General features: G+C 46.6%; 1 protein-coding gene across 3 annotated transcripts in view; it reads right to left on the bottom strand.

Moving 5' to 3' along the window:
- ampd3b (adenosine monophosphate deaminase 3b) overlaps positions 1-27,657 on the bottom strand; it is a 28,570-nt gene extending 913 nt beyond the window's left edge. Inside the window, exons 1-15 of one of the 3 annotated variants that reach the window (XM_060061423.1) lie at positions 27,311-27,656; positions 19,000-19,304; positions 17,053-17,266; positions 15,482-15,629; positions 14,948-15,113; positions 14,161-14,380; positions 12,750-12,879; positions 9,369-9,563; positions 8,263-8,394; positions 6,756-6,919; positions 5,952-6,078; positions 5,327-5,490; positions 4,437-4,557; positions 3,945-4,118; positions 494-604 (exon numbers count right to left, since the gene is read on the bottom strand). In XM_060061423.1, coding sequence (XP_059917406.1) covers positions 494-604; positions 3,945-4,118; positions 4,437-4,557; positions 5,327-5,490; positions 5,952-6,078; positions 6,756-6,919; positions 8,263-8,394; positions 9,369-9,563; positions 12,750-12,879; positions 14,161-14,380; positions 14,948-15,113; positions 15,482-15,629; positions 17,053-17,264 — 2,064 coding nt within the window. In that variant the 5' untranslated portion in view covers positions 17,265-17,266; positions 19,000-19,304; positions 27,311-27,656. Of the gene's footprint in view, positions 1-493; positions 605-3,944; positions 4,119-4,436; positions 4,558-5,326; positions 5,491-5,951; positions 6,079-6,755; positions 6,920-8,262; positions 8,395-9,368; positions 9,564-12,749; positions 12,880-14,160; positions 14,381-14,947; positions 15,114-15,481; positions 15,630-17,052; positions 17,267-18,999; positions 19,305-24,654; positions 24,899-27,310 lie in introns of those variants that run through there. The other 2 variants (XM_060061421.1, XM_060061422.1) reach the window with 2 other exon arrangements.
- Positions 27,658-27,965: the final 308 nt, after the last annotated feature.

Below are 27,965 nucleotides of genomic sequence, written 5' to 3'. Positions count from 1 at the left end.
CAGCACTTCACGATAGCACATGTTACCTTGACAACATTTAATGTCAAAGATGTTTTGTATGGACACTTCTCATTTTGAGATTTTTTTAGTTTTTTTGTAAATACAATGAAAACAATCGGCTACAGCAATTTATTGATATTAGAAAATATAATTTTTACTTTTGAATACTTCAGTATAAAGGATGTATTGAATAATGTAGGTGATTATTGGCCTACACATACTAATCATAAGTCAGAGCGGGCTACATTTGGCTGGATTATAAAAGGTACAAGTAGTAATATGATGAGCCATTTTGGAGCCAAAAGAGCAGGCTCTTGTTGGTGAGCTGATCCAAATTATCCCACAAAAAGGTTTGTGACGTACTACAAAAGGCCTACTATATACCAGTCAAGTATGAGTATTCGGATGCAGCCTAGTGTTATACTAGTTAGACTAGTGGGGTGCTAGCTACACTGGCAGGATAATAGTATCATACTAGGTAGGGGTACTGTACCTTGTGTGAGAGGCCGCTCTGCAGGACACTGTTCCTGGCTATCTCACACACATCACAAGTGCTTAGCTTCCACAGCTGGGCGGCGATGGCGTACTCCTCCATCAATGCTTCCTAAGGAGTAAGGACATGACTGTCAGGGTGTGTGTGTTTCCCTCCTGTGTTGATTACTGTTCCCTCCCCTAATGTGTCTCAGCTGTTCCTCGTTGTGTTTGTTATTTAAGCCCTTGTCTTTCCTTTGTTCCTTGTGCTGTCATTATAGTTTGTTGGTCCTGCGTGCTCTCTGTGGCTACCTGTGTTCCCTTACTCCTTACTCCTTACTCCTTACTCCTTGCTCCTTGCTCCTTGCTCCTTGCTCCTTGCCTTAGCCTTTTGGCAGAAATAAAGTGCCGTTTCCTTTACCCGTCTGCATCTGGGTCCTACCTGCCTGCCTGCACCCTCAACCTTAACAGAATGACAGCACCAAGTTTGGACCCAGCGGACGCTCTGTTTTTCCGTGAGTTGGAGGATTTGTTGGTGACGATAATCCTAGCTATGGATGGCTGGGAGAACATTCCCAGCAGGAAGGAGCAGGAGGCTGTGTTGGGGCGTATGTGCAGGGCTGTTGCGTCAAGGCCAGAGTTGGAGGACGCCTTACCCGAGTGGGCAGTCGAGCTGCTCAACCCCACAACCTTTTGGCCGGAGAGCTACATGCCACTGCCACCGGACTTTGGTGACCGGCCTAAGCCTCCACGCTCCTGCTCTCAGCCTCTGATCCCCAGCTACCGGCCTCTGCCCCCAGCTACCGGCCTCTGTCCCCGGTTCCCAGCTACAGGCCTCTGCCCCCGGCCCCCAGCTACCGGCCTCTGTCCCCGGTTCCCAGCTGCAGGCCTCTGCCCCCGGCCCCCAGCTACCGGCCTCTGTCCCCGGCCCCCAGCTACCGGCCTCTGTCCCCGGCCCCCAGCTACCAGCCTCTGTCCCCGGTTCCCAGCTACCGGCCTTAGCCCCCGGTCCCCAGCTACCAGCCTCTGCCCCCGGTCCCTAGCTACCAGCCTCTGCCCCCGGTCCCTAGCTACCAGCCTCTGCCCCCGGTCCCTAGCTACCAGCCTCTGCCCCCGGTCCCTAGCTACCAGCCTCTGCCCCCGGTCCCTAGCTACCAGCCTCTGCCCCCGGTCCCTAGCTACCAGCCTCTGCCCCCAGTCCCTAGCTACCAGCCTCTGCCCCCGGTCCCTAGCTACCAGCCTCTGCTCCTGCCGGAGGTGGCCCGCCCTCCAGACCGTCCAGGGGAGGCACGCCCTCCGCTCCTGCCGGTGGGGGCCCTCCTCCACTCCTTCCCGAGGGGGGTTCCCCTTCAAGGCCTTCCTCCTGAGGGGACCCGCCCTCTACCTGGCCTGCCTCCTGAGGGGACCCGCCCTCTACCTGGCCTTCCTCCTGAGGGGACCCGCCCTCTACCTGGCCTTCCTCCTGAGGGGACCCGCCCTCTACCTGGCCTTCCTCCTGAGGGGACCCGCCCTCTACCTGGCCTGCCTCCTGAGGGGACCCGCCCTCTACCTGGCCTTCCTCCTGAGGGTACCCGCCCTCTACCTTGCCTTCCAGTGGGGACCCGCCCTCTACCTGGCCTTCCTCCTGAGGGGACCCGCCCTCTACCTGGCCTGCCTCCTGAGGGGACCCGCCCTCTACCTCGCCTTCGCCGGCCTCCTGAAGGGTTCCGCCTTCACCGCTGCCGGCCTTCTGAGGGGGTTCTTTGCCACTGCAGGCCTCCTGAGGGACTGAGCCCTCATCGTCCTTGCCGCCGGCCTCCTGAAGGGTTCCGCCTTCACTCTGCCTCTGCTTGCCCCCCAGGCCGTCCGCCTGAGGCTCCCTGCCATGCCCTGGGGCAGTTTTCTGGCCGCCCGCCTGACGTCCCTCGGCTCTGCCCCAGTCCATTAATTTTTTTTTTGATTCCCCCCTCCTGGCGCCCCTCCACCCACCCGTTTTGGGTTTGACTTTCTTTGGTTTTTTTTGCTTGTCATGGGTCGCCTGGGAGTCGACCCTTAAGGGGGGGGGGTACTGTCAGGGTGTGTGTGTTTCCCTCCTGTGTTGATTACTGTTCCCTCCCCTAATGTGTCTCAGCTGTTCCTCGTTGTGTTTGTTATTTAAGCCCTTGTCTTTCCTTTGTTCCTTGTGCAGTCATTATAGTTTGTTGGTCCTGCGTGCTCTCTGTGGCTACCTGTGTTCCCTTACTCCTTGCTCCTTGCTCCTTGCCTTAGCCTTTTGGCAGAAATAAAGTGCCGTTTCCTTTACCCGTCTGCATCTGGGTCCTACCTGCCTGCACCCTCAACCTTAACAATGACACTTCAAACACAAAAGATAATACAAGACAAAAATGGAAATAAGGAATGTAAAACAAAAGATACAAATAATAGAAGGTAAAATTATAAATATATCACTGCTATCCATATTATTAAAAATATTACATTAATACATTTTCTGATGCTCAACGCACACCTTGATAACCCATAATACATAATTAGAAGCAAATTAAGGATATATGTTCACATCAGAATTCATTCCATTCTGACGCTATGACGTCACTATGACTTCTTGAAGTAGAGTGCGATTAATGAAGTTGTTTTCTTTAGCGCCACTGAGGGTGAAAATACCTAATGTTATCTTCCCAATTTACAACTAATGAGTCGTCTACTCGGACAGCTGTAGACAACGCTATTGGTCTGTGGTGAATATGACCGCTGGGTTATCCGTGGAGAAAATAATCATGAATAACATATTATAAATAATAAGCCTGTTAAACATTGTTTTAATGTTATAACGTTAGCCTATGTTTAAGCTTGGGGGCTGGCATGAACCACCAGAATAGAACATGATAGTAAGATAGATCAATATTGAAATATCATAGCAATAAATTATCTCTACTGGATTACTGCTCTCTCTGGTTCCCCGGAAGTTAGAAGGTAAAGAACGACCATCAAATGAAACAGTATTACCTTGAATAAAACAACTTATTTCTCTGGGTCGGCTTACTAGTACTTTGATACTTGAACGTAAAATGATACATATTATACCTTTCAGAGTCTCCAAAATCTCTTGGCCAACAGAATAACAGAACATGATCAACCGAAACGTTGATAAAACATACTTACATTTCTCTATAGGGATCCTTTCCATAATGATGGATGAATATAACTGAGCCAAATTAAGCACTTTTAGGGGACGGATTATGGCTGCAGTGCTCCTACTCAATGCCCTACCAATTTTTTTAAATGTAGCCCACATTATTCATGTAGACCCAAAATTATTAAAAGAAAAATCCAGGTTGAACAATTTTCAAACAAACAAAGTAAAATACCAAATTCCTCATTCTCTTGGTTAATTGGCATGTAGAGTTGCATGAAAAAAAAACAGTGATGGTATGAATGGGTTGGGTAAATGGATGATGCATCATTAGATGGCCGGTACTCAGGCTGGGAGGGCTGACCTTGGTGTAGTGGAACAGCAGGGGATCGTCAGTGGACAGGGACACACACAAGCCTTTGTGGAGGAACTCGCGCAGAGGGTTCTTGGAGTACTCCAGGAACAGGCCGTTGTTGCTCAGAGGGGACATAGCGATGGGCACCTGGCAGAGGTAGTAGAGATACTGGAGCACTGGACTCTGAAGAGGACAAGAGGACACTTAATTTGAAGGTTATTCTTGAATGTGTTACTGATGCATTTATATGAATACCAGAGGTTTAAGGTCGACCATTTAGATCCCACCTCCACTGCTTGATGAACATGTTTTCTTTTAAACTTTGATATCCAAAAGTCATTACTTTCATGAAAATGTTGTGCCAACCAAAATTTTTACAGATCAAATGCCTATCCAAAAGTATAAACACCAGAGACCAACTCATCTAAACAATTCCTGGCTCTTTAGAAATAACCATTCACACTTCAACTGGCCCCGCCAGCAGTCAGGGTTCTGGCCCACCTTCTTGAGGTTGAGGCCGTGGGAGATGTTGTCTGCGGTGAGGAAGGCGGACACTAGGTGGGTGATGGATCCAGCCTCGCCACAGTGGGGCCGGAACTGGAAGGTGTTCAGGCCTCTTTCCCTTCAGACCCGAGACAGAGTACTTCACTAAGTAGGACTGACCTTCACATCTTCGTTTGATGAAGGTCAGACTCTGAGTCCTTTCATACAACAATGAAAGGTGTACCTTTCAGGCTCAAATGGTGTTGGACGTTTGTCAATAAAGTTCGAAGACCAAAAACGCTCTTGTTTATCTATCTGATGAATTAGCGGTTTCCGCTCTTACAAAGTTCTCTTTGAATATGGTTTGGCACTAGCCTGGCTCCGCCCGCCTACGTGCTACGCTCAGTTTTAATTTCCCTTCAGTACTACGTCTGGATTTGCGGTATATTCGTGGGTTTTCTCCGGCCAAATTTTGCCAGTCCAATCAGAGAAAAGATGGAGTGGCTGAGAAAAATGACATTGAGGGCGTAAGCTAGTTTCAGTTGTAGTAAAATGTTAGCGATTGGTTATGGCAGATCCAGAGTGGCACTGGGCAGACTCAATTGTTCTAAACTCCAACCGACACCCGCCTTCAAGTGAGTTAACGTTTTTCAATGTAGAGTGGCCTAACTCTCTGTGCAAATGAAAAAAGTACGAGAGTCTGGTAGGACCAGGCTAGTTTGACACTAGTTCCCTCCCTCAATTTCTGCCATTTTTGATTAGTAATTGAATAAACCCTAATACAGCATGGAGACATTCCAGTTCATTCATCGTTAAAGAGCCTGTTAGCATGTGCCTGTGCTACTACTTCTGTTGCTATGTATGCAGTGCACCCATCCATTAGACGGGGGGGACTTAGGAGGACTTACTTGCGCAGGTTGTTGAGCACCATGATGTTGGCGTACATGTGGAAGAGGTAGTAGCTGTAGGGGGGGTTTTCCTCTGAGGTCCAGCTCTCAGGCTTGGGACTACTGAAGGAGAACATGTGGTCGCTGTGTTTGGACTCGTCGTCCACACTGTCGAACCCTGTCAGCTGCAGCGGGACAGGACCGTGTTAACAGTTCAACAGATCCTCCTCCAAGGGAACAGAACATTAAGGGGGGGGGGGGGGGGGGCTTCATGAACCGATGTGTAAAGAGTTCACAGTGTACAGTAGCTACGGGAACGGCTTTATGGGAGCAGGGTAGTCTAGTTGTGGTACTCCACTACCAGTTGAACGGTTCTGGGTTCAAATCCCATTTCCACAGCATACCTGTAGGCATCCTTGAACAAGATGTCTAACCCCTACCTGTCAACTGAATGACCAAATAGTGTAATTAAATAATCCAAATCAATAGCAGCTTAACATTCCAAGACCTGGGAGCCGTATCTAACCGTATATATAACCATATCTGACAAATATCATTCAAAGATCAGTTTTTCAATTTTCAATAACAATAATTTTAGATGAACCCATATTTCGGCAAATGTATTGAATCCTCTTGCATGACTTACGTATTTCAAAAACACATGCACTTCCTTGTTCTGCTGTGGGTTGACTGTGGCCTCAAACAGTGGGAGGAAAATATTCTCCAACATCTTGGCAAAGTTTGGTATGATCTTCTTGGCCCTGAAAATATCACTGAAAGACAAATATGGTAACATTTTTTGTTTTATCAACATTTCTCACTTTGAGATGTAAATCATTTCCCTACCTGCCACAGTTAGTACAAAAAGCTCTGCTTGCTGAACATTTAGCTGACTTAAGATTACTTTATTGATAGGTAAAGGTTAGCCACTTGTTCGCCACTATTAAGAAAATGTCTCAAAAAAATGTGTTCGCTTAGAACCCAACACTGGGTTACATAAAACCTACATTTTGTGAAACACCTCAGAAGGAGGTTCAGCATTATGGACCATCTGGAACAGCGTAACTAGCAAATAATTATGTCCAGTTTGCACCCAATGCTGACAATGCTAACCGATGGGAAAGAAACATAACAGTATATTGTACGTTAACCTAAAACGATACTTCTGTTTAGCGAGTCATTCACCAGATGTTTTTCGAAAGTGATCTACAGTGAACTCAGTTCCATGTCATTAAGAGCTTCTTGCTGAAGGACACCTCCAGAAGGCCTGGCGGATCAGGTGGATCATCATCCCGTTGGGCCAGACTACCCTAACCACTATACTAATGTCAGGAACCCCTTGGTGGGGTAGGGGGGACCTTCAAAACCTATAATCCAACCTTCAAAGTCAAACCCACACTTAAATGTATGTATACATCCCATAGTTATAGTGATGGTACGAGGAGCTCACTAGATGCGTGGGACCTGGATCATCCATTGCAGGTTGGGGGAGTGGAGGCGCTGCTGGACGAACCAGGAGGCCAGGGTCCGCCACTCGTCTGGAGAGCGTCCGTAGATGGAGAGGCGTGGCTCGGCGTGCTGGTATTTGCTCTCCTCCAGCCCATGAGCCACTTCCTGTTGGAGGATACCAAGCAGTCCATTAATGGGGAGACATGGGGGAATCCCTTCTGATGCTGCTGCTACCCCACGTCTGCTCCCACAAGCAGCACTGCACTAAGTCACATGCTGCCGTGGATACAGATGTCTTCTATATATTTTATGGCTCTTTATTCATATTTTTAATCTATAAAAATAAAATATTAGACCACTGTCTAGTACTTGCTGCTGTGTAACCCAAATATGTATGTCTGGAATAAATAAAAAATCGGTTTATTATTAATTCCAAATCAAACGATAAACTTCAGAAGGAATTCTATTTTCGGATTTATAATTTATAAAGTGTTTTTCTGGCACTGACAGGCTGGATATTTGGACATATAAGACAATTAGACGTTTATACATGCCACTAAGCTTCTATTGGTGCATAAAGACTGATTATAACTAACACAAAGCTGGCTCGCGCACTTTGTTAGTTTGTCACAGTCACATTTCACTTATGTTTTATCTTCTGGATCTTAAATCTCACCCTAACGAACGTGAGGTATTTGGGAAGTGAATGCTTAGTTTAAATATGTTAACAATTATTGTTAATAACGTCTACATCAAATGTCTGTAATGAAATGGACGGCATGGATCTTTTTGCATATTGCTACTACTATTAAAGTGTATATAGTAGGGCTGTCAAGCGATTAAAATATTTAATCACGATTAATCGCATTAATGCCATAGTTAACTCACGATTAATCGCAATTAATCATTATTTATTTTTTTGAATTGAATTCTTTGTCCCATTAATTTTTCTAATTGTAATGCTCTTATCAACATGGAGAAGTGCATCGGCTTGCCTTGTGCAAATGTTTTTTTATTGATAACAACATTGGCATATACTGATCAAAACAGGACGGTACAAAAAAAAAGCCTATGATGCAATTAAACGATGAACATACAAAGATACCCCTTGAACATAGCAGTCAGGCTATTGCTTCTTTGTTTTGAGCACAAAAAAAAAAAAAAAATGTTATTTTTTCAAAAATAATAATTTGCGTTAATCGCGTGTTAAAAAAATTGACGTCGTTAAATTTGGTTTGCGTTAACGCCGTTAATAACGCGTTTAACTGACAGCTCTAGTATATAGATATATTTTCTGCATTGTTCCTTGTTGTTCTTACTTTAACTTTAATTGTGTATCTCTTATTCATTTAGTGTCAACTAATGTCTTTCTGCTGGGATACCCAAATTTCCCGTCTCGGATTAATAAAGTACCCTATCATCTTGTATTTATGGCATATGAGGGACTGTTACCCTCTGAAGGCAATTTCACCCTGTTGTTCATATTTGCGGAATGATTGATACTGTACCTTAATCAGGCGTGCAAAGTATTCTCCATTGATATAGTTGTCTGTCTTCAGGTAGATTTCTCTCAGCTCGCTGGCCCCTACAGGGTTGTATTTGGAGTTGAACTTGTCAAAGCGGTGAAATGTTTGTCTTCCCTAGGGATTGGGAAGATGTGTGAGCTGTGCAATCAGCCAGAAAACATCAAATCACTCTGACTCTGAAGACCTTGCATGAAGCCCAATCAAATTATATCAACAGATTAAATGTGTCAACAACACATTCTGTGCCCCTGTGCCAGGAAATGCTGTGTGTTCTGTCCTTACTTTTTAGTTCAAATGTATAATTAAATGTTATAAACCTTTAATTAAGTCATTCATGAATTAAATATTGAATAGTATTGTAATGGAATGGCCACATTAAACAGATACTTATAAAACAGGCTTCAATGGAGTCTATTTGAGTTCAGTTAAAATGCTCTTTGTTGTGGTACTTTCTTCTTGTTCAATTACTTTGTCTGTAGCCTTGTCTTATTATCTAGTCTGAATCAGACTTATTTAACTCATCATTTAACACATCAGTAGGTAGACCGTTGCTCTCTACGTTTCTCTTCTACATAATCAATGGTGACATGTCCATTGATTGTGGTGGTGGTCTTTATAATGAGTTGTATTGATTAAATAAATTACCCAGATAGGTCATCGTGTTCATCGAGCTGACCGACCATCTGACGGCCTTCGTGCTGCCCAACCATCCGACCAACCATCTGACCAACCATCTGACCAACCATCCAACCGACCATTCAACCGACTATCCAACCGACCATCTGACTGACCATCTGACCAACCATCTGACCGACCATCTGACCAACCATCTGACCAACCATCTGACCGACCATCTGACCAACCATCCAACCGACCATCCGACCAACCATCTGACCGACCATCTGACCGACCATCCAACCGACCATCTGACCGACCATCCAACCAACCATCTGACCAACCATCTGCCCAACCGTCCAACCGACCATCCAACCAACCATCTGACCAACCATCCTACCGACCATCGTGCTGACCGACCATCTGACCAACCATCCAACCGACCATCTAGGTAAGTAGGGAGCGTTTCTTACGGCGTGCACGTCCAGGGAGTCCACGGTGAGGTCGTAGGGGTCCATGGCCAGGTTCTGGAACACCTGGCCCAGGGTCAGCTTCTCCCCGCCCCTCTCCAGCACCACGCGCTCCGCCTCCGTCTTATACGTTGTCTGGATGAACTTCAGCAGATGTTTCTGGTTCATGCAGGCAGCTGCATGAATGTGCGTGTCAACCTGGTTGAGAAGTGCATCCACACACACACACAAACACACACAAACAATGATGTCCGTGAGGTGCAGCAGATCTCTGGAGAACAAGCTTCATCCATAAAACATAGTTGAGAAGAATGTGCTGAATGTGCTGACGATTTTGTTGAGTTTTTGCTATTGATACTGTGGAACTCTTGCTGTTCTTGCACAATCTTGTGACTCGATATCCCAAGACTTTAATATTTTCTGCTAATAAATGGATTCGGTCCACTCATTGTCACGTGAAGAACACATGTTTTTAGTGGAATGTGCACTAACGGGAATAAGATACCAAACAAAACGACCAGCCCGGAGCCAAACAGGAAGATGCAATCATCTAAGCAACACGCAAAGACACGTTTTTCAAGTTTCATTTCCAGCACTACCCTAGATGGCCATGGCCCATGTCCAAGGACTAAGTTCAGTTGCTTTGCAGGAAGCGGAACAGTAATATCCCCTGACAGGCATCCGCCCGCAACTCAAACAAGGCTTGGAAAGGGAGGAGACAAGGCAGGCTCTTATCACACAAGGACCCAATGCAGGGAGCACTGCGGCTGGAGCCGGGGGCTGGAGCCAGGGCCTGGAGCCCGGGGCTGGAGTACTGAGGCTGGAGCCTGGATCTGGAGCCTGGAGCTGCAAACTGGAGCTGGAGCACTGAGGCTGGAGCACTGAGGCTGGAGCCTGAGGCTGGAGGCTGGAGCCTAAGGCTGGAGCACTGAGGCTAGAGCACTGAGGCTGGAGGCTGGAGCCCTGGGCTTGAGCACTGAGGCTTGAGCCCGGTGCCTGAGGCTGGAGCCGGGGGCTGGAGCACTGAGGCTGTGTCCTTACTCCCCTAGTGTCGACTAACCAGAACCTCTGTTTGTGGAAGGATTTTCAATTCTGGAGGTCATCCAAAAATGTTCGAGAAAAGTTTGATATGATGAGATAGCAAGCAATTGACAGTGTGTTACTTCCTGTGTAGTAACCCTTTTCATGAGCCAGATAAACAGACTACTAGGCCAGTTTAGCTAACACACAAAAGAGTATTAGTCATTGTCATGAATGATTGTTTTTACTTATGATCATTATTGCTACTACAGTTTCCGACTTTTTCTCAACCTCTAGTTGTAATTAAACCCATAGCTATAATGTGGAAACCCCAGTCGATAATGTAACAAATTTCTGAGTGCATAATATAATAACAATTTGCCTATCATTTTACAATGTATAACATTTTTGGTTCACCTGTTACTTAATGAAGCAAGCATAATCATTTTCACCTTACGTTATGAAGCAAGCATAACATTTTTCTACTTATAAGTCGTTTCACCCATGACCTCAGCATTTTCGCTTTATTTGTATATCAAGAGATTCGATCCTGAGGGTGATTCACACTTGATGGAGATTCCTGCTTTATATGCGGACATCGATGTCGTTTAGATATCAGTAGAATCAACAGGGGGTTTAGGGGGATGGGCTTGCAAGTAGCGGGATATGGCGTAGGGTCTAAGTTTGCAAGAGATAAGTGCGGCCGCTGACACTGTAGTTTGTTTTGGTTTGACAACAGACAACATGGAGGCAGAATGGGCAGAACTTATCGCAATCATCTTAAATGTTGCTAAAATTATGCATCATATATTCCATTGCATCCACAAAATCCGAAGCATCGATCGATGAAAGATTGGAGCATGAGTTGGAGACAAATAGAAGAAACGACGAAGAGGAAAGGCATCACAAACGACTGCGTTACCGGAGAAAGAGCGTCTATTTTTGCTTAATTTCACATATAACAAACACTGGGACAAATATAGTAGATTTCTGTGTTTAACTTGGAAAACAGAGAGTGGAAGGACGTTAACCTATAATGTTCAGCTAACTGTTGTCAATAATATATAATAATAATAAAAATTACATTTTTTATATACGCGTGCAGCTGTGAACTCATGTATTGTAATTTATTGTACGATGTGTACTTTTAGGATTATGATAAGACCTATTTTTTAGCGTTCACCCAAAATGACTCTTAAAACCAGTGCCAGCATTTAAATATCTTTTAACCATTCACTGAACAAAAGGCAACAGGCTGACTATCATTTAGGGGGCCACTCAGTGAAATGCAGAAGTGTCATCACGTCATCATGCGACTTTCTACTCCTCATTCACATATAAGGTAATTTACATTTCTTACGGAGAAAATACTACCTCTGCGGTAGAATTATTCAGGAGATTTTCAGGGAACAAATGTCAGGATATGTTGTTCGTTATAGGACGCTGTCTCTTTAAGAGATCGCGCGACTTGTTTGTTGATATGCCGGTCGGCGCAATGCTTTAACTTAAAGGGGTAGTTCGGAATTTTGGATAAGGGCCCAATACCCAGTTAGCCTGGGTGTTCTTTATCATTGGAGACAGTTTTCAACACATTTCATTCAGTCCTTCTAGTTGCAGAGTTTGCTCGTGCTAGTCTAGCGCACGGCAATACTAGCCTGCTAATAAAACAGTCTTACCCACTCCACAGTACACCCGAGGCAAATCCACTATAACGCCAGACGGTCGATGTAAATGTCTGTGTTGATAGAATAATGTTAGAAATAAAACCAACCTTGTATTGCATTGTATTTTGAGGGATTTGCTGTGTCTCGGCAACAGTGTAATATTCCTGGTAGTAGGCTACGGGGGGCCTGCCCGTAATTCCGACACCTCATTGTTCCGACGTCTCAATGGTCCGAAATATTTCGCATTAGATCGAAATCTGATAAAATAAACGACCTGCCGTTGCGTTGTCGACGTGAGAAAGTGTCTCTTCACTTCCTTTATCGCCATTTCTACAGTCTATAGAGAGAACGACTTTACTGGGAGAGTTTGTCAACGGCGGGTCCGTTAAAAAGATATCAATATCGCAAGACATTGTGGGATGCTCAAGGAGAGATGGGTAATATTGAAAAATAAATGCAGTTTTTTCTACGTGTATGTGGTGTATGAGGTGTGTGTGTGTGGGCGTGAGTGTGTGCGTGTGTGTGTGAGCTGAAGGCTGCTTGGCACATGCGCACTTGACCAAGTGTGCAGTAACTTGACAGGCCTGCTATTATATATTAGTAAGATAAGATATTCACAGGCCAACATTTAGCAGGGGGTGTTTGATGTTGGGCTCTATTCATGTGGGTATGTGTTTCAGGGAGTGGTGGAGGTTCAGACCTTTCTGACGTTGTAAAAGTCTCTGTGTGGGACCTTCTTCAGCTCCTTCAGTTCAGCCATCTCATTCAGCATCTCATGGAGATGGAACTTAGACTCCAAGAAGTTCAGCCTTCTGTGGCAGTAGGTCTTTCTGCCCGGCGGCGGTTTGGAGATCGGGTAGAGGGAAAACAGTAACAGTAACAGTAAGGAACCAATGTACTGGTGAGGAGATTGAACTGGGAACGCCCTGTCTCCTCCTCCTCCTCGTCTCCTCTATAACGCATGGGTTCTCCTCCTCATCTCCTCTATAACGTATCTCCTCATCTCCTCTATAACGTATGGGTTCTCCTCCTCATCTCCTTTATAACGTATGGGTTCTCCTCATCTCCTCTATAACGTATGGGTTCTCCCCTCTTCTCCTCTATAACGTATGTGTTCTCCTCTTCTCCTCTATATCGTATGTGTTCTCCTCATCTCCTCTATAACGCATGGGTTCTCCTCATCTCCTCTATAACGTATGGGTTCTCCTCTTCTCCTCTATAAAGTATGTGTTCTCCTCATCTCTTCTATAACGTATGGGTTCTCCTCATCTCCTCTATAACGTACGTATGGGTTCTCCTCCTCATCTCCTCTATAACATATGGGTTCTCCTCCTCTTCTCCAACTATAATGTATGGGTTCTCCCCTCTTCTCCTCTATAACGCATGGGTTCTCCTCCTCATCTCCTCTATAACGTATCTCCTCATCTCCTCTATAACGTATGGGTTCTCCTCCTCATCTCCTTTATAACGTATGGGTTCTCCTCCTCATCTCCTCTATAACGTATGGGTTCTCCTCCTCATCTCCTCTATAACGTATAGGTTCTCCTCCTCTTCTCCTCTATATCGTATGTGTTCTCCTCTATAACGTATCTCCTCTTTTCCTCGATATCGTATGGGTTCTCCTCATCTCCTCTATAACGTATGGGTTCTCCCCTCTTCTCCTCTATAACGTATGGGTTCTCCCCTCTTCTCCTCTATAACGTATGGGTTCTCCTCATCTCCTCTATAACGTATGGGTTCTCCTCCTCATCTCCTCTATAACATATGGGTTCTCCTCCTCTTCTCCAACTATAATGTATGGGTTCTCCCCTCTTCTCCTCTATAACGTATGGGTTCTCCCCTCTTCTCCTCTATAACGTATGGGTTCTCCTCATCTCCTCTATAACGTATGGGTTCTCCTCATCTCCTCTATAACGTATGGGTTCTCCCCTCTTCTCCTCTATAACGTATGGGTTCTCCTCTTCTCCTCTATATCGTATGTGTTATCCTCATCTCCTCTATAACGTATGGGTTCTCCTCATCTCCTCTATAACGTATGGGTTCTCCTCCTCATCTCTTCTAGAACGTTTGAGTTCTCCTCATCTCTTCTAGAACGTTTGAGTTTTCCTTACGTGGGTCCGTCCACGATCATGGCGAGGACCTGGCCCATGTCCACAGAGAAGGTCTCCAGGTCGGGGTAGGGGAGGTCCCGGGGCTGCTGCTGCTCCAGGGTCTCTGGGCTGCTGTACACACGCACGATGCCGTCCGTCATCTGCAGCAGGTAGCCCAGGTCCTCTGGGAGGTCCTCCAGGGAGTAGGGGTCCTGGCCCGGCCCCGGGCAGGGGCTGACGTCTGCTCAAACGCAGCGTTAGAGTTTAGAGGCAGACGGAATCCCCCCTTAAAGTGCATGTGACCCCAAATCCTCCTCTTTTTATTTTAAACAGCATGTCGTCTGTTATCTTCAACAGAGTAAGCTTTGCCATTTTATCCCACTCACTAAAATAACAATGCAGGAAACACAAAGCTCCGTATGGGGAAAGGTTAGAGGTGATGTTTGCGATCAAGAGTGTCAAGCTCATAGAATTTAACGCACAGTGCAGTTCATACAGAATATTACTCATTATAACGTTCATACCCAACCATGGGTGCAAGCTTAAAGGAAGGATGTGCTGGGGGCCATGATGGGTGTGTACTCCCCCACCTCTGATATCTCCGCCCAAAGCTATTCCTCCAAAGATCTTCCCCAGGTGAAATCGTATGAAAGGATGCCTTCCTGATTACTCCACACACACACACACACACACACATACACACACACACACACACACACACACACACACACACACACACACACACACACACACACACACACACACACAAAACCACCCACATGCACACATGCACAAACACACACCCCACCTGGCAGGACCTCGTCCTCCTGGCTCCAGGTGCGGTCCTCTGCGCTACGGAGGAAGTGCGCTGTGGTCCGTGAGAAGCGGTGGAAGGCCAGCCTGGAGTACTTCTCCCTGATCTGGAGAGCTTTCAGCAGGCTTTTGGAGGCCTGCTCATAGTCCTCCACCGTGATCTGGACCAGGGTGGACCACAACACTTTTAGAACATGTCTCAAACACCTACACACAAAGACGGAGCCTTTTTGGAGACAATCCATGGGATTGCCTCTGGGCCCAGCGTGTCAAAGAGCATGACCCTGGCTCAGCTGACCTCTGGCCCCTGAGCTCGGTACTCAGCTGATCTTTGACCCCTGAGCTCGGTACTCAGCTGATCTCTGAACCCTGAGTTCCGTATTCAGCTGGCCTGTGACCCCTGAGCTCGGTACTCAGCTGACCCCTGACCCCTGAGCTCGGTACTCAGCTGACCTGTGTCCCCTGAGCTCGGTACTCTTAGTATGCTTAGTATTATAGTATGATAGTATAGTATAGAGTTCCAGTTTACCCCCGCACAGTAATCCCCACTGATGGTCACTCTCTGGTAGTCTGGGAGGTCCTCTTGGGGCGGGGCCTGGCCAGTGGCCGGGCCGGGGAGGTGCGGCTCCGATTGTAAGAACAGAGACTGAGAACGCTTCATCTTAAAGCTCTTCATTCTGGAGGAACATGAGAGCAGAGCAATACAAAGGAAGGTTACCATGCTGGTCTGATGGAGCTGGATTGTCATTATACACCATGGATGTATCATAAGAACGCTGCAAGGTCAGGGGTTTAGTCCCAGTGCGGCCGTCCATGATAAGATGGTACCATAAAGGACCCTGCATTGATGGCACTCATTGACGTTTCAGATAAAGGAAATCAAACAATAGCGCAGGATATTCAAAGGAAGCTGCAGCATAGGATGAGGTTGTATAAGTACATTGGGGTCCCTGTCTACTGAGAAGCATTCCAACTGCATGGTGTCCCTGGCCACGCCCACTTAACACTTCTGGACATGTTGTGTGACAAGGATGTAACCCTGTGTTCGTACACCTTGGTGTGTCGTTAAGGTCTTATCCCCGGTGTGTCAGTAGTTAAGGTCTTATCCCCGGTGTGTCAGTAGTTAAGGTCTTATCCCCAGTGTGTCAGTAGTTAAGGCCTTATCCCCGGTGTGTCAGTAGTTAAGGTCTTATCCCCGGTGTGGCATTAGTTAAAGGTTGGGTATGGAATTCGCTTTTTTGGCAATTTTTGCAAAATTACTTGAAATCCTTAACATAACCCACTTACAGCCACTGAGTCAGAAGTACTGACATGAAAATTAAACAAGTCAATCATCTGTGGAACGGGCAGGGCTCGAAAAACTCCAGCCAATGATTTCCAGAGCCACCGAGTTGCATTGGACAGTAAGTACGTCAATCAAACGGTCGTACTGCACTCCCCCTCCCCCGCGCCCCGCGCGCGACCCCTTTGTGCATTACTCGTGACCCAGAGCTCGTGACCCAGAGCAAGCTCCTGTTTGTTGTTATCCTGCGGTAGCTACTGGAACTAGTTAATCCACATTTGGACCTAGCAGTAGAAGACAATTTCCATGGCAGACAAGACGCCACCATCCCCACCACCAACACCACCACCAGCAAAGAGAAGGAAAACCCTACGCTAGCCTGGCTCGCTCTCGCGCATCTGTGTTCGCGCTCGTGCATGATTGCGCGTCCAGGTACTTGGAATGGGTGGAGTCAGAGTCAGCGTTGAAGGAGACCATTTGAGTTGTGTATTTTCAAAATCTGCTGGTGTTTCGCAAATCCCATACCCAACCTTTAAGGTCTTATCCCCGGTGTGTCAGTAGTTAAGGTCTTATCCCCGGTGTGTCAGTAGTTAAGGTCTTATCCCCGGTGTGTCAGTAGTTAAGGTCTTATCCCCGGTGTGTCAGTAGTTAAGGTCTTATCCCCGGTGTGTCAGTAGTTAAGGTCTTATCCCCGGTGTGTCAGTAGTTAAGGTCTTATCCCCGGTGTGTCAGTAGTTAAGGTCTTATCCCCGGTGTGTCAGTAGTTAAGGTCTTATCCCCGGTGTGTCAGTAGTTAAGGTCTTATTCCCAGTCCAGACCTCCTGGCCGAATCCTCGGACCGCTGCTCCTTCAGGCCCTTCTGCATCTCCCTCTCGCGCTCCTCCTGCAGGCCGATGGGGCAGTCCTCGGGGACGGTGAACAGGGCCAGGGCGTCCCGGTTGTTCTCCTCCTTCAGGGCGCAGGCGTACACCCTCTCGGCCAGCTGCCGCAGGCCCTCGTCCATCTCGCTCTTTGGGAATAGCTTCAGCATCTCTGAGACAGAAAGAGAAGAGAAACAAACAAACCATGAACATTATATTGATATTAAGACTTTAAAATATCATTTTAATCATCATGATAACGTAAGGCTTTATTTTCCATTATTTTATGTCCAGTTGCAGCACATTAATTTCGTTGTTGTTGTTGCTATTCAGATTTCTTGATAGTACCATGATAGGTTCCATGGTCTTTGCGGTCACTTTAGTCACAAAGCAATGACTTTCTGCTCGCAGAACCTCTGGGGCAGAGGGGCGGAGCCTGGGACCAGGTCAGCAGAGCCCCGCCTTGTTCCTGTTCCGCTAGAGGGACCTTCTACCCAATAACAGTTAGAGGCTCTAATGTGTCTGCCCTGGCCAGTCAACACAGTGACCATATGGAGCCTCTAAACACGCTTTACAGTTAGCTGCTGCTGGCAGAGGTTGTTGTCCCCAACTACGCTCTCACAGGTCCTGCCTCCTGAACAATGAGGCAACGTGAAGCGAAACGCTCAGCTCACAAGACCTCAGCTGGTCTGCCATCACATTAAACATTATCCTCCAACATCTGATTTGTGAGGCGATAGGGATTCAATAACGCAATACATTAGAAGTACCAGACCCTGAATTCCTCTTCATACCTGCACAGACACAAACACACACACACACACACACACACACACACACACACACACACACACACACACACACACACACACACACACACACACACACACACACACACACACACACACACACAGACACACACTATTGTAGTGTGTAACGTTGGTTCAATAAAGATAAGTTGAATAAATACTGTGGCTCTCAGCCTAACAGGAAGTCGATTCAAATCTGGGTCAATCTTCCTCAAACATCTCAAAACAAGCCGGGCCCTCAAAGGATTACTTTGTTAAATACATAGCAGCTTATTTACATATAGGACATGGCAGTGTTTATTCAACAAAACCTAGTTTTAATATTCTGTTTAATTCTAATAACATGATCTGTGTATTGTTAAGGAGTGCCATCCTTTTTGGAGTTAATCTGCCTTGAAACCCGATGGAGTGACAATCCATAATGGAGGTGATGGTGAGTCATGTTCACTCGCTGAGCTAGGTAGCCTAGCCTCATCTGAAGACTGAGACAGGAATAAACACGCTGCATAGCCAGCATATTTGGTGTCAAGTGGCACAGATTCCCAGCCACTTGAGAAGCCACAACAACTCTGCCCCACAAATGAATGCTACAAGTGGTACATTTGCTACATGTGCTACATGTGTACATGTGCTTCCTTCCTGACACTTGTTCTATGCTCCATGTTCTGGTGCCTGCTTTCCTAAGAGGTCTTTACGGTACAGTGTGCTCAGCTCACTGACCCACTAGGCAATCTAACCAAATAACATGCACACACACACACACACACACACACACACACACACACACACACACACACACACACACACACACACACAGACTCACAGGCTACATGTTTTCACTGCAGCTTTCAGTTTTGTTCAGATTTCTTTAAAATGATGTAGTTATTATAATAAGCATATTTTGCAGTTTCCTCCCCATCGCTAACATAACATCCTCTGGGACCAGAGTTTTCCCTGCATCATTTTCCTTGAATGAACATGATGGCTGAAACAGTACAAATTCAAAAACGTCAGGTAGCGGACCACAGCATGGTTGTGACATCATTACACAACTGGTTGAGGAACAAACAGGAAGTGAAGGTATCTAGTCCCTTACCTTCCACAGTAACCAGGGCAAGATCTTCAAACCCAACTCTCCCTGAGTACCAAGTGAACCACAGACCCTGTGTGGACTAAGGCTGAGACCTCCTTCGTCTCTCAACGTATTTTTGCTTTCTTATTGCTAGATCTCAAGGTCTGCGCTGTCAGAGCAGGTCTGCACTGTACAGTCGCTCTGTATTAAAGTGCCCTGAGAACAGCATGGCTGGGGAGGAACCCGTCTGGCTGGTTTGAAGGGCGTTGCCCGGGGGCATCGGGGCGGTTTGTAAAGACTGGGAACGCTTCAGTTCAGGGCTCTTCATTCTGGAGGAACATGAAAGCAGAGCAATACAAAGCAAGGTTACCATGCTGGTCTGATGGAGCTGGAATGTCAGGCATTATACACCATGGATGTATCATAAGAACACTGCAAGGTCAGAGGTTTAGTCCCATTGAGGCCGTCCATGATAAGATGGTACCATAAAGGACCATGCACTCAGGGCACTCATTGACGTTTCAGATAAAAGCATCAAACAACAGCGCAGGATATTCAAAGGAAGCTGCAGCATAGGATGAGGTTGTATATGCACATGAGTTAACCCTGTCTACTGAGAAGCATTCCACTTGCATGGTGTCCCTGGCCACACCCACTAAACTGGTCTGGTCACGCCCACTAAACTAGTCTGGACACTGTGGTATTATGGAATAATAGTGTAAGGAATGCCTTTATTTTGTAGCAACCGGATGGACGGCGGTACTGAAGAAAGGAGGCATACAGTCATGATGACCAGACTGAGGTTGGGGCATTGTGGACTAGCATGGGACTTACACAAAATTGGGAAACATGAGGATGGACTGTGTGGGGAGTGTGGCAAAAACCAAACAGTGGAACATGTCCTGATGGAGTGTGCAGGACTCGCACTGGAGAGGGAACGGCTGTATGCAGCGGTGGGCACAACACCCGTTACTCTGAGGAGCCTTCTGGGTCCCATCGAGGACCAGCGTGGGATTGTAAAAGCTGTGCTGGAATTTATGGCAGCCACTCGACAGATAAAAATGGACTGATTGCGGTTTGGAATTTTGTTTTTGTTTTATTTATTTTTTTGTTTTATTTTTGTCCTGTGGATGGCAGCAATGTGGCGCAAAGGCATACAGTCTGCCGGAAATTAAAGGAAGAAGAAGACGGCGGTACCGGGGGCGGGGTTATCTGGAGTCCCGTGCATGCACACTAGTCTACGACTGCTGTACAGAGTTGATAATAAAGACGGACTCTGATAACGTTGTTGTACGAGCCTCATTATAATAATAACACGACATGGTGTCAGAACTGTGCAGCTTGTAAGCAGAGAGAAAGTAAAAGACGAAGAAGAGGAAAGTGTATGTTTTGGCGGATGAATGGGAGACGAGCTGGCAGCTATGGCGCAACCTACACCAACTGCTACGTTCACAATACAACCTCCAGAGCCATTCGATTTTACCAAGTCTCAAGATTGGGAACGTTGGATTAGGAGATTCTTCCGCTTTCGGCTTGCAAGCAACATAAACGCGACGTCGGAAGAAAACCAGGTGAAAACGTTAGTTTAACTTTAGTGCATGGGCGATGAAGCTGAAGATGTGCTAAATGGGACAACGCTAACTGCGGATGAGAGGAAGATATAATCTACGAAAGAGCCGAGTTCAATCAGCGTGTGCAACTGCCAGGAGAAACACTGCTCTATACGGACTAGCTGAACACTGCAAATATGGACAGTTACAGAACGAGCTGATCCGCGACAGGTTAGTGGTCGGGCTGAGAAACGTCTCATTGTCAGAGAAGCTACAGTTAGACAGAGACCTAACCCTTGAAACTGCTATAACAAAGACAAGGCAGTCTGAAGAAGTAAGATGACAGCAGTTTGACAAATGAAAATGGCGGGGCTGGCAAGTGCTCTAATGTCGATGCTGTGCATGCTAAAAGCTACAGAAAACTCAAATTTCCCTCAAAGCCTCAGTCACAAGCACAAACACCAGGCAAAAATAAACCTACTGCATGGCCACAGTCAGGCTCAAAGGCCTGTAATAGATGTGGAAAAATGCCCTCGCATGGAATATTGGAATGCCCTACTAAAGATGCTGGGTGTCACAACTGTGGCAAAAATGGACATTATGGCAAGGTGTGCAGAAACAGTGCTAAATCTCTGAATGATGTCACTACAGAGGAAGAAGAGAGCTTTTTCCTGGGCGCCGTGGATGCTGGAAAAGACCCGTGTCTCAGCTACAACTGAGACAAAAACAAGTGTGCTTTAAAATAGACACTGGTGCTGATGTCACCGCCCTGCCAGCCGAGGTGTACCATGACATTACAGGGGGGCATGATGTGAAGCAACTGGCAGTGTCGACACGCCCTTTGTTTGGACCAGGTGGCAATGTACTCTCTGTCCTAGGTGTAGCCAGAGAAACGCTGCGCAGAGGCAAAAAGACAGCCATAGAGGTCATTTATGTTGTAAAGGACCTGCACACTGCACTGTTGGGAAGGCCTGCCATAGAAAAGGCTGTGCCCTTCTCTCTCCACACACCACGCAGAGTACCTCTACAGCTTATGGGAAAGGTGAAGGAGGAGATAGACTGTATGGAGAAGATGGGCGTAATCACCAAGATTGAGGAGCCGACTGATTGGTGTGCCGGGATGGTGGTGGTGCCGAAAAAAGCAAGGAATGTTCGCATTTATGTGGATTTCACAAAAATGAATGAATCAATATGTAGAGAAAAGTTTATCCTGCCTTCTGTCGAACAAACTCTGGGCATGCCAGCTGGCGCAACAGTATTCAGCAAATTAGATGCCAACATGGGCTTTTGGCAAGTACCATTGACAAAAGAGTCTGCCAAATACACCACCTTCATCACGCCTTTTGTGCGCTACTATTTTAACCGTCTAGCCTTCGGCATAGCATATCATCCTGGGAAGACCATTCGAGCTGGAAACTGACCATAAGCCGTTGGTGAGTCTGCTGGGAGGGAAAGCTTTGGATGACCTCCCACCAAGAATCCAAAGATTTAGGATGAGACTCATGAGGTACAACTATACAGTCAATCATGTCCCTGGCAAAAGCCTGTCGACGGCCGACACCTTATCTCTTGCTCCTCTGAGAGCCGCAAGAGCACACACGGATACAAGCCTACTAGAGGTCACCAACATGTATGTAGACTGTCATCAGCAACATTCCTGTCATTGGAGATTATCTTTGCAGCCTACGTGACCACCTGAAGGCAGACAGCACATGCTCTGCAGTGACGGAGTACTGCACAGACGGCTGGCCTGACAAAAGCCAACTGCAGGGAGTGCTGAGACATTACTGGGCTGATAGAGCAGTGCTGACTGTGCACGATGGACTGCTGCTGCGGGGCACGCAGCTCGTCATCCCATCGGCCTTACAAGGTGATGTGCTGCAGAGGCTGCATGAGGGACACCTGGGGGTGACAAAGTGCAGGGGCCGGGCCAAACAGACCATATGGTGGCCAGGACTCAGCAGCCAGCTGAATGACATGATGCTGAAATGTAGGACCTGCATTCAAGAGAGAAGGAACGTCAAAGAGCCGCTGATGCCAACAGAGTTGCCAGACAGGCCTTGGCCAACCTTGGGAGCTGACCTTTTCACGCTGAAAGGCAAGACCTATCTACTGGTCGTAGATTATTTCTCAAGGTATGTGGAAGTTGCGCTGCTGTCACCCACAAGGTCCACAGATGTGGTGGTGCACCTGAAATGTTTTCTTGTCATGGAATTTGTGAATTTCTTAAAAGTGACAATGGGCCCCAGTTCTCAGTTAACCACTTTAAAGCCTTTGCAGCTGAGTATGGCTCTGTGCACATCAGGAGCAGCCCCAAGTTTCCTCAGAGGGGAGGCAGAACGTGCTGTACATACCGTGAAAAACCTGCTAACAAAGGCATCAGACCCATATCTTGCATTGCTGGCCTACAGAGCAACCCCTCTACAGAACGGCTATAGCCCAGACGAGCTGTTGATGGGGCGCCGCCTCCGCACTACAGTTCCTGCCCTTCCAACCCTGCTGAATCCAGTTTTGCCTGACTACAATGTGCTGGAGGCCAAAGAAAGGTAAAAGAGGAGGAACGACGCAAGATCCTTCGACAAGAGACACAGAGCGAGAAACCTGGAGCCACTCGTACCTGGGGAGGATGTGTGGATCACTGATGAACGAGTCCAGGGCACAGTGCTATCTACACACAGCACCCCTCGCTCTTATATCGTCCAGGTGCTCAGGGCACACTGAGGAGGAACCGGCATCAATTGGTGCCACTGCAGACCAACAGTGGGGTAGTCGACGCTGATGAGCAACCGGTCGGGAGAGGATCACCTGCACCAGAGCCAGCTCCACCAGTGACAACATCACCCAGCAGAGAGGGCCCCACCACAGAGACTGTGCGGACCAGGTGTGGGAGAGAGGTTAGAAAGCCGCAGAGACTTGATTGGTGATTTATTGAATTGTTTTCTACAGTAAAAAAATGAAATAAAAAGAGAGTGAAATGTGATTGTTAAATTGTTCTACTTTACTGTTTACATTTACCTGAAACCTGAGAGTTTACATTTTGAGAACACAGCCTGCTAAAGTAATAGTTCACAGTATGGTAATGTGTAAGTTATTTTATTCATATTTTGCATGCTTGAAACAGGGACAGATCAGGGACAGATCTTCGAGCAAAAGGGCCGAATAAACCCCTTAATACCTGCAGAGACAAAGGTAGTCCACACTTTGTTCTCAAAGAAAGAGAGATGTGGTATTACGGAATAATAGTGAAAGGAATGCCTTTATTTTGTAGTAACGTCGTTACCAGGTCGGGTTAGCTGGAGTCTTGCATGCACACTAGTCTACGACTGCTATACAGAGTTGCTAATAAAGACAGACTCCGATTACGTTGTTGTACGATCCTCATTATAATAATAACACGACAGACACGTCACTGGCTGTAAGCCTGTTGCATGACGCGGCTGTAACCCTATGTTGGTAAACCTTTTGTGGACAAACATATCCAGCATATTTGGTGTCAAGTGGCACAGATTCTCAGCCACTTGAGAAGCCACAACAACAACTCTGCCCCACAGATGATGCTGTCAACATGTGCCGCTGCACCCCTGAAACATGTTCCATGGTCCCTGACACATGCTCCATGGTCCATGTTCCATGGACCCTGACACATGCTCCATGGTCCATACTCCAATTTCTAGTTCCTGCGCTCCTAGCAGGCCTTTGAGGCACAGTATGCTCAGCTCACTGACACACTATGCATTCTAACGAAACACGCACGCAAGCACACACATACACATACACACACACACACACACACACACACACACACACACACACACACACACACACACACACACACACACACACACACACACACACACACACACACACACACACACACACACACACAGGCTACTGGTTTTCACTGCAGCTTTAAGTTTTGTTTAGATTTACTTGATAAAGTTATAATATTGAACAAATGTGATAGCTGAACGTGAATGAACATGATGGCTGCGCAAGTATGAATGCAGATACATCAAGTAGCGGACCACGAAGAAATGTATAACTAAAGCCATGAACATGTATATTTATGGTACAGCCTGGTCTACACAACTGGTTGAGTAACAGGAAGTGATGGTATCTAGTCTCTTACCTTCCACAGTAACCAGGGCAAGATCATCAAATCTAACCCCCCCCCCCCCCAGTACCAACTGAACCACAGGTCCTTTGTTGATCAACGCTGAGACTTCCTCTGTCGCTCACTGTTCTCCAAGTCTGCACTTAACCCTCACTCTGTGGAAACCGCTAGACTAGAGTGGAGCCTCTTCAAAGCTCTGACTGCTCTGTGTTAAGGAATTCAATGGTGTCCTCTGCCCAAGTGCTAATCTTCTGGTGTGTGTGTGTGTGTGTGTGTGTGTGTGTGTGTGTGTGTGTGTGTGTGTGTGTGTGTGTGTGTGTGTGTGTGTGTGTGTGTGTGTGTGATGCAGTTGTTGTTGTCTTGAAGGCCTGCCCTTCTTATTCCCTGTTCTATTTTAGGGGTGTTGAGATCACCATGGCAATCCAGACTCAATCAAATATGTATAATATATATATTATATAATATATCATTAATATATTCATCATCAAGATGTTGTGATCGAACCGCAGTGAATGTGCTGCCTGACTTCCCAAGGCCAGTTAACAGTCCTGAAGCAGGACTGTTAACTATCTAACTAACTAACTACTAACTAACTACTAGCTATGACTACTTCTCTGTATGTGTGGTTTGATTCTGAAACAAAAGTGTAACTCTATTTCTCCCCTGGTTTGAATCTTTAGGATTGTTTTAATGAATTGTTCAGGGGCGGTGAACAGCAGCTGTTAACAGATCTTCTATTAATATCATCAGTGTACTGTAAACAGGGGTTGATGAGAGTCTGTCCATGGAAAACATATCTAGGGTATGATGCTTGTTGCTATTTCAAAAACCAGAAACTGTTACCATTCGCAAATTACCAAAGACATTAAAGGTCCCATGACATGCTATTTTATGTATTCTTTAATATAGGTATTAGTGGGCAACTAACACAGTATTCAAAGACGTTCCCGAAATTCAGCCGTGGTGCAGAGTTACAGCCACTCCGAGCCAGTCGCACATTGAGCTTCCCCCAAACCCGCTGTTTTGGTGTCTGTAGCTATAATGCAAATGAGGAGGAGCGAGGCGGGTCAAGGAGGAGGGTGGGGGTGTGGACCTGAGCAGCTTGCAGCCACGGTACCATGCGCTCTGTTTACAGTGGATGTATCGCAATGGCGAGGAGCACACAGCCATTAGCCGTGTTCTGTAAATCTGTAAAAATATTCTAGAACACACGGGAGTCCTGGAGCTCTATATCTAAATATTATCATATAGCCTACATAGATATCTATATCATATGATACATATAATCACGGCCAAAAGCTATGTGAGCCGATATTATGAATCTCAAACGACCTCGTTGGTTTCTTAGACGTTCCTGGTTCTTCAATGTCCACATCAATGTGAAGTAGACTGAACCGCGACAAGGAGAAGGATTGTTGCCGGGCAGCGCTTAGGCACCTCCGCCTCCGGCGGTGGTTCCTCAGCGGGGCTCAAGCGGGAGACATTCGCCGCCAACAATCCCTTTCTCCTCCATGTCGTGGTTCATGTTCTTGAGGGAGTCAAAGCCAAAGTTACTTCCCCCCAATTCATTCTCAACCTTGGCTGAGATAACCCCCACTACGAGTCTCGTTGTAGAAATACCAGAGACGAGAGTCCGACGTGTTATGCGCCATAACACCAAAAGCAGAACGGTTATCCAAATAACAAGGAAGTGTACAACACTTGCGTTACAGTCCTGGAGCTCTATAACTAAATAATATCATATAATACATAGATATCTATATCATATAATACTTATTATCACGGCCAAAAGCTGTGTGCGCCTCCAGACGATATTATGAATCACAAACGACTTTGTCGGGTTCTGCGACGTCTCTGGTTGTTCCACTTTCACATCAAGACTGAACCGCACGCTGCCTGCTGCCGGCTGCCTGCTGCCGGCTGCCCGCTGCCGGGCGATGGTGCCTCGCGGCAACCGGCGGCATGTCGCAGTTCATGTACTTCAGCGAGTCAAAGCCAAAGTTCCTTTCCCCCAATTCCTTCTCAACCATGGCTCAGATAACCCCCACGACAGTCTCGTTGTGGAAATACAAGAGACGTCAAAGAACCGACAAGAAACACTTGCGTTACAGTGTGTGTATTCACACACACACATGTGGCGCTCGCACGGTCTCATTGGCGGGCCAACGTCTCTGGGCGGGCCAGGCAGAGTAAGGGGAGGAGCTTAGATGCTTTATGACGTCCTAAATAAAGACATTCCAAATCAGCGCGCTTGAGCCTCCGTTTTTTCAAAGGCGAGCAGAACAGCTAGTGCTCGTTTTACACCAAACGCAAGTTTTAGCCACTGGGGGACCATAGGCAGGCTAGGGGAACTCATATTTATGTTAGAAAACCTCATAAAGTGAGATTTTCATGTCATGGGACCTTTAACACATTACTATTTTTGCAGCTATTTTTCACAAGTTCAATCCTAGAGGTTTCAGCAGGCCAAGCCTTTTACATACCCCACTGAGCACTAACATGCAGTGAAGAAATCCCAATCCCAGTTTGTTGAGAAAGAAAACCTTCTAGAAAGGTTTCGAAGAACCGTCATAGACCTGTTGAGGTGTTCTATGCTGAGAAACATGATGAAAAAACAAACACAAAACATGAAGTCATGAAGTCCGGCTGGTAAAGTCTTCCTTGTACTCACCGTGTGTGGGGAAGCTGGCCATGACAAGAGTCCAATGTGAGGAGGTGAAGGGTCTTACTATAGTGGCCGTAAGCAATCCAATGTGAGGAGGTGAAGGGTCTTACTATCGTGTCCGTAAGCAGTCCAATGTGAGGAGGTGAAGGCTCTATCTATAGGGAACCTTACACAGCTGCCAACTTCTGCTTCCTTCCGCACCACAGCCACAGCCACAGCTTAACTGCTGTTAGTCTGCTGGTTGAGGCCCATGAGATATCACTAAAGAAAGGTAATGAACACATTTTTCTTGGCAAACAGCCAGACAGTAGAATGAGTGCATCAGGAAGTGAGTTTACTTCTGGGACCCGGAGAAGAGGGGGAGTAGCACAGCAGAACTATTTATAAACAAACCACATTCCACCAGCGACCTTCCCAGTGTTTTACAAGATCCCTTTTCATTTGGGCGTGGGAACTGAAGAATTACCAGTCAGAAGAGCCACCTGGGGCCTGATAAAGTCTGCCCATTAGATAAACACCGGACTTAACAGTCAAACGGTGGTTGGTTTGCATAGCGTTACCATGCAGAGATACAGGGCAACAAAGGAGTAAAGTAGAGTTATGTTTATGAGGAACCACTCTGCCACCAGCCGGGCAGTCAAAGAAAAACTTCCACTCAGAT

Source organism: Gadus macrocephalus, chromosome 9 (genome assembly GCF_031168955.1).
Source record: "Gadus macrocephalus chromosome 9, ASM3116895v1".
Lineage (NCBI taxonomy): Eukaryota > Metazoa > Chordata > Actinopteri > Gadiformes > Gadidae > Gadus > Gadus macrocephalus.
This window is presented reverse-complemented; position numbering and strand designations above follow the sequence as displayed.